Here is a 7,278-nt window from a genome sequence, read left to right on the forward strand (position 1 = left end):
CTACAAGCTCCCTCACAGGGACCGATAAAATGGGTCCAACCGCGACCCACAAATGGGTCCCGACCCAATGTTTGGGAACCAGTGTATATAGTAAGTAGAACACCTGGCTTAGGAATGAATGATGCTCTAGTCTGTTGGTTAGTAGAGCTGCACCTTGGGGAGTTATAGGTCGGGCATCTGTGGAGCTGGAGGATATTATATTATTTATTATCTATTTTATTGTGTTGTGTTTTAAAATTGTGATATGGATCTCCCTGCATGGGTCTGAAATAAAGATTGAATTGATATGGGTTTCTTTTGTTTTGACAGTGAGGGATGGGAAACGGTAAATGAAGGAGAAACAGAGAAACACACACACACACACACACACACACACACACACACACACACACACAGTAGGCTACACACACACACACGCAACTAATCCCACTTCTTCTTTTTTTTTAATTATTTAAATTATTTTATTATTATTTAGTACATTTAGGACCAGGATTACTGCATGTTTTTTGTGAACTAATCCCACTTCTGACAATAATCTCAACATGGATATTATTTGAGAGGGAATGCAAAGCTTTAGTGCAGAGGTCGACCCAATGTGCATTGACTTTGATGTCTGTCAGAGGGGAAAACGCAGTGGAGGCTGTTTATTTCTCCTTCCCTCTGTCAAAACGAATTCAACTTGCATTTGTCGCAAACTGGTTGTGCCCCACCACCAGTGTCCCTCTTCTCAAACAAACTGGGTCACAGGATTTTACAGTGAATAAAGCAACTTGGGGTGATGACAAATATTGCCAGGGACTTTCTAGGATGCTCTTATGTCAGTCAGATGAGTGTTGATAGGCTTCCAATTAAAAAAACAATTGTCCTTCTGATGAAAGGAGAGAATGCCTATTAGAATATTACAAATCCTAGAGAAATACTAGCTTTAGTGCAGTTTAAGCTTACTTGCAGATATTGAGCTTGAAATCCTTTCTCTTTATTACTGACAGATGAGTCCATCTGACTGAAGATGACATTCATCTGTATGAAACTGTGGCCAGAATGATTGATTCATACTTGCTGGTTTACTCTCTCAGGTGGAATAACTCTAGGCCTATATGCCCTTCACACATAATCTCTTTCTCATTAAGAATAAATCATCACAATAATGCGTAAGGCTTATATGCTCAGATTATCCCTGTAAGCAACTGATGTCTTGAATTCCTCCATTAGGTGGCCTCAGTAGGCTAACTCGCTGCCCCATACATCCAATAGAATGTAATTCCATAGGAAGCAAGCCAATTGGGTCATTCCTATACTATTCGGTGCCATTTCAGCCTATAGTCTTTCAGCCTATAGACTCTTTCAAAACAAATCAGAAAAAAACAGTTGTCAGATAAACACATTTGTTCAGCTTATGATCATTCTAATTATTATTGACACATTTTGAACATATAACATATGGGGACATTTTATGCTAAAGATGGCCATTACTCCCCGGGGGTCTCCTCCCAGTGGGACGTGCATCGAGGACCTCCCTGAGACGCTTGAGAGGCATCCTAACCAGATGCCCGAACCACCTAAGCTGGCTCCTTTCCAGGCGAAGGAGCAGTGGCTCTACTCCGAGTCCCTCTCTCTATTTCACTCTGAGGTACAAATATATATTTTTCTATGGAAAAGCTTTAATAGTATAAGATAAGCTTTTTGGAATGAGTGCTTTTGCTTATTTTACACAAGATGTGCTGCCTATTATGTCATGCAGGGGACAATATGGCACAGAGGACTGACCCAATTGCATCTCTTTTTTTTGCCCCTAATGATGACATACCGTGTGTATAAGAAATGGTCTTGCCTACTAGCCTACTTTTCAATTGAAGCTCCTATAACATCTTGTTTTAGTTAGGTGTCGTACGACCTGGTGTCGCGCTATACACATAGCTCTGTAATGTTTGGAAATGCTCGCCAATAATGGCCGAAATATGGACACATCACATGACCACACCACAGTGACAGTTTTAAAGTGTGTGTGTGTGTGTGTGTGTGTGTGTGTGTGTGTGTGTGTGTGTGTGTGTGTGTGTGTGTGTGTGTGTGTGTGTGTGTGTGTGTGTGTGTGTGTGCGTGCGTGCGTGCATGCGTGCGAGCGAGCGAGCGAGAGAGAGAGAGAATGATCAATGATGCTCTGCATGGTTATTCCCATGTCATACAACCAGGGAGGAGGAAACAGCTGTAAACTACCGCAGCCATGCAGCCAGGTGTATAGTGTCAAGTTCAACTGGAGAAACGCACACGGACACACCGTCATCATAATATATCATCCCTGACTGACCCAGACTTCACCGCTGGCTCTTCAGCGGGACAACAACGTCAGAGGCAGAGCTCGGGCAGTGTGAGCGTGAAACGGGACTCGGCGATTTGGAGAACGGACGCGCAAATATCAAGCGGCAGCTTTGGGCTTTGCGCAAAGGAAAACTGGCGTTAACAAAACACTATATCTAAACTGTGATTTTTATTTATTTATTAGCAACATTCTGTGCTACCTTGCCCGTCGAAGGTATTTAGGCTAACATGTTTTGTTTAGGTGACGGAGAGACTGGATGGACTGTAGCGCCACTAAGTTATGGGGCGTTTATCCAAAACCAGGATGGATATCGTTGACTATCTGAGCGACGAAGTGACTCGTGAGTATTGACATGTGAACTATAAATAGTAAAACACGGGGTGGAAAAATATGTTGGTGGAAAAGCTGAGACGTTTAATTATTTAAATCTTTAAAATGCAGTCCATATAAGGCTGTGCAATGTTACTTTGCAGGGCGCACATAGGAAGCAGGGAAACTGCCTTCTAGAGCTTAGAAATGGCTGTGGATCATCGTTAAAAAAAACAAAAAAAACAATTTAAATCAGATGCTTTGCGTAGGCAATTTTAAATGCAAGAATGTATATGATTTCACAAACCAGAGATGTCAGGAATAAGAAAATGACAGAACATTTATAGGCTATATTTTGTTATGAGAAAGAAATGATGTAGGCATTATGATCTAAATAAACACATGCAGTCAATGTAATATATACTTCTTTGTTTTTATATCCCCAGTGCTGCTGACTATATTGGTGCCCCAACAGACACTGCTGAAAAACAAAAGGGACCTTTGCTGGTAAAAGTAGCAGTAGTCATAACTTCCTAGAGGGATTATAAACCCCTATCACTGCAGCTCAAAGGATGTCAAGTGTGATTAATACCCTGGCCAGTGCCAGTTTGGTCCAAACAACTCAGGCTTCATCGTTTGACACACAGACACACAATAGGCCTACCAGCTGCTGTCATGAAGCGTCAAAGACATAATTCCCCACAATTCTATGGCTTGGATGTAGCAAATATATAGTCTTGCCGCCGGTATGACTTGATCGATCCGACCGATGGATCTGATTAACTTTACCACCGTCCTTGACAGCGGCTTGTTGGAGGAGGCGCCGCCGAGCCGCAGAGTCCTGACCGGCTGTTTCCTCTCGCTGCTCATTCTCACCACGCTGCTGGGGAACACGCTCGTCTGCACCGCCGTCACCAGATTCCGACACCTGCGCTCCAAGGTCACCAACTTCTTTGTGATCTCGCTGGCCGTGTCCGACCTCCTGGTGGCCGTCCTGGTGATGCCGTGGAAGGCGGTGACGGAGATCGCGGGCTTTTGGCCCTTTGGCTCGTTCTGCGACACGTGGGTGGCCTTTGACATCATGTGCTCCACGGCGTCCATTTTGAACCTGTGCGTGATAAGCGTGGACCGCTACTGGGCCATCTCCAGCCCGTTTCGCTATCAGAGAAAGATGACTCCCAAAGTTGCCTTTTTGATGATTGGTGTTGCCTGGACCCTGTCCGTCCTAATCTCCTTCATCCCCGTTCAGCTCAACTGGCACAAGGCCCGGGCCGAAGCGGCCGCCTCGTTCGCAGGCGGCTCCTCTGGCTCCCGGCCGCGGTCCAACGGCACGGCTGCAGCGGAGAACTGCGACTCGAGTCTGAACCGGACGTACGCCATCTCCACCTCACTCATCAGTTTCTACATCCCGGTGGCCATCATGGTGGCCACCTACACCAAGATCTACCGCATCGCACACTGGCAGATCAGGAGGATCAAAGCCCTGGAGCGGGCGGCCGAGAACGCCAAGAACAGACACGACAGCGTGTGCGACGGATACGGCGAGGTGGAGTCCGAGAGCTCTTTCAAGGTGACCTTCAAGCGAGAGACCAAGGTGCTGAAGACGTTGTCGGTGATCATGGGGGTGTTTGTTTGCTGCTGGCTTCCCTTCTTCATCCTCAACTGCATGGTGCCCTTCTGCGAGCGGTCGAGTGGAGGGGAAGCCCTCCCCTGCATCAGCCCCGCTGTCTTCGACGTGTTCATGTGGTTCGGCTGGGCCAATTCCTCCCTGAACCCCATCATCTACGCCTTCAACGAGGACTTCCGCAAGGCCTTCTCTGTCCTGCTGGGTTGTCACAGACTGTGTCCAGGAGGCCACGGCGTTGAGAAGGTTACCCTGAACAAGAGGTGACTTGTGTGCCTCTCGCAGCGCTGACTTATCCTCAATGCTGAGTCCATATCGTTCCCGTCGTGGCTCATTCACGTCTAATCAAGATGCTGCAGTGTTCTTGCAGGATGCAGTGGCCACCGACCACAGCGTAACAATGTCTGCACGGCCAATGGGCTGCCTGTATGTGTGCTCATTGTTGCAGTGTGAGTGTGTGTGTGTGTGTCATTCCCGGGTTGGGTCACTACAATAGATACAGCTGGGAGACACTCCAAGGAAGACGAGAGGAAAAGGGGAGTGGGGGTGGAGGAGAGGTGAGGTGAGGCGAGGCGAGGCGAGGAGAAGAGGAGGGGAGGGCGTGGAGTAAGAGAGGTCATGCCAGGCTACTAAAAGAGCAGCAGTGGTTACATGCCCCCCGCCTGGATGAGATAACCCTGTCACCAGAGCCAGGCATCACATGTAGCACACTAGTAACACATTGTTCTCTGCAATACCATCTCACACATTCACCCAAATATTATGTCAGATCATGACATCGTACCTGTCGCGAACGTGCTCACATGTTATGTTATGTTATATGTTTCTCATTCGGTGATCACATGCTCTATAAAGATCTACAAAAAAAATATATATATACAGTGTGTGTGTGTGTGTGTATATATATATATATATATATATATATATATATATATATATATATATACTGAAGCTAAACATGTAGGAGAAGTAAATCCAAAACATGTTAGAATGGCAATATATTTGTTTGACATATTTTGTATTACTGCGCATACATCCTCCCGTAGACTCATTGTTGACTGTACATTCATTCGTATACTCACTGGTGATAGATGTATAGTGATACATATACTATTGATTTATATATTGACTGTACATGTACCAGTATTATATTTATTGATGAACTACAGTCTACACGTTCAGTCATTAATTCCTTCGGAGATCCAGTGCAGAGATAGGGCCAGCATTTTATTTTGATCTTTGTATGTGTTATAATATTTATTCTAACTTATTCTTGATTGGTTTGGGTTGTGCCTGTACCTCTCTTGTGTTTCATATTACCTGCTGTTGCTGCCATGACAACTGAATTGATTATCATAATATTAAATCTGTTTTTGAATGTCAATTCAAAAGTGGGTTCAAGAAGGAGAAGACGCATGAAAACATTTCTTGTAAAAGTAAAGATGTCTATACGGGTAGAAGTTAAACAATTGTAATTTACTTTGTCCTCTTATTTCAGCTGCTAGCTAATCCTGAGTGTCTTTATTATTTATGTTTATGGTCATCGTTATTTTTGCAACATTCAATCCAAATGTTAACCAATCCTCATTCTTTGAGCTAAATGTACACATGGCAGGTGAATAAATCTCCCTTTATACATTAAAGTACATTCACATTTTATTTTATTAATCTCAGCTTACACTTCTCCCGTGACTGCGGCAAAACACTAACAGATGGCCTGTCTGTGGAAGTGAGACGACCCGCAGAAAAATGTCGCCTAGGTTTTCAGACAGACACATTCTATGTTTGCTATAGGACAGTAAATATGTATTAACTTATACGCTTGATAAAATACTGTATGGACACACATACGACATACGATCGGTTCCCTTACATTTATTAACTTCCAAACCTGATATTTAACCACTTAAACCCTGTTGACCGAGTTCACCCAGGGGTCCGAATTTGGTCAGCTCCTTTTTCCCCCCTCAACACCAGATCTCTTTGCCAGAAATAGGCAATTTACAAGCTTGCCTAGCAACACATTGAGCTTGTAAATCACCTCATTTGGCGGAATGAATGTTCTCCTACTGTTGCAGAAATGTTTGCTTATTACGATGACATGTCCAGAAGGGATGCAAGGGTTCAAAATACAATGTGTAGATATAAGTCTATTTCTTTTTCTACAATATTGCAGTGAATGTCAAGTTGACAAATTGATACATCCATGTGTATTTATACAGTATAGCAGCCCACCAATCGATACATTGTTGCTGTGTCTGCTTCAGTCCCGTTGGAATAAATGTGTTTGTTCATTTTCACTATTTTTCCTCATTCTGTGATAAGGTTAGAGGAGGCAAGGAGAGTCCCTATGGCCTCTCCTCCTAAGACAACAGACTTAAAAGGAAAGGAAAACTGTGTGTGTGTGTGTGTGTGTGTGTGTGTGTGTGTGTGTGTGTGTGTGTGTGTGTGTGTGTGTGTGTGTGTGTGTGTGTGTGTGTGTGTGTGTGTGTGGCTGTGTGTGTGCGTGCGTGCGTGTGAAGGAAAGGGAGCGAGATGGAAACAATCTCAATATGTTGCATTTATAATGAACATACATTTGATTAAAGGGGCGGTCCTCTAAATTAATTAAAAGAGAGACCTGCTGTGTTTCACACTTTATTTAATTCCCTTTCATTCCCGTTCATAAATGTTAATTTTAAAACAGCTTGCAGACTCAAGCCCTCAAATCCACATGGAAATCAAGATCTCTTAAGATCATAATATCAAAACAACTAGACTAGACCAGCTGTGCCTCAAATCCACAATGTGTGTGTGTGTGTGTGTGTGTGTGTGTGTGTGTGTGTGTGTGTGTGTGTGTGTGTGTGCGTGTGCGTGTGCGTCTGCCTGCCTGCCTGCCTGCATGCGACAACATATTAATCAGGCTTAACCAATTTAGAGCTGATGTAACCTATATGTTGTTTTGAATAAGGTCAGACCTGACTATTATTGCAATGTACAACGATACAAAACATAATAATATTTTTAAATTTAATATGCGAGTACTTTT

The 7,278-nt window shown here is 43.9% G+C and overlaps 1 protein-coding gene across 1 annotated transcript; it reads left to right on the forward strand.

Moving 5' to 3' along the window:
• Positions 1-2,236: 2,236 nt before the first annotated feature.
• On the forward strand, positions 2,237-4,778 carry drd1a (dopamine receptor D1a). Its single transcript, XM_083785509.1, has 2 exons — positions 2,237-2,657; positions 3,073-4,778. The coding sequence occupies exon 2, from the start codon at positions 3,396-3,398 to the stop codon at positions 4,515-4,517; it is 1,122 nt and encodes a 373-aa protein (XP_083641635.1). The 5' UTR covers positions 2,237-2,657; positions 3,073-3,395; the 3' UTR covers positions 4,518-4,778.
• The last annotated feature ends 2,500 nt before the right edge of the window (positions 4,779-7,278 follow it).

Source organism: Protomyctophum parallelum, assembly GCF_964188405.1.
Source record: "Protomyctophum parallelum genome assembly, chromosome: 16".
Taxonomy (NCBI): Eukaryota; Metazoa; Chordata; class Actinopteri; order Myctophiformes; family Myctophidae; genus Protomyctophum; species Protomyctophum parallelum.

Coding starts and splice junctions, on each gene's coding strand:
- drd1a (XM_083785509.1), top strand. CDS start 3,396: ATGGATCTGATTAACTTTACCACCGTCCTTGACAGCGGCTTGTTGGAG.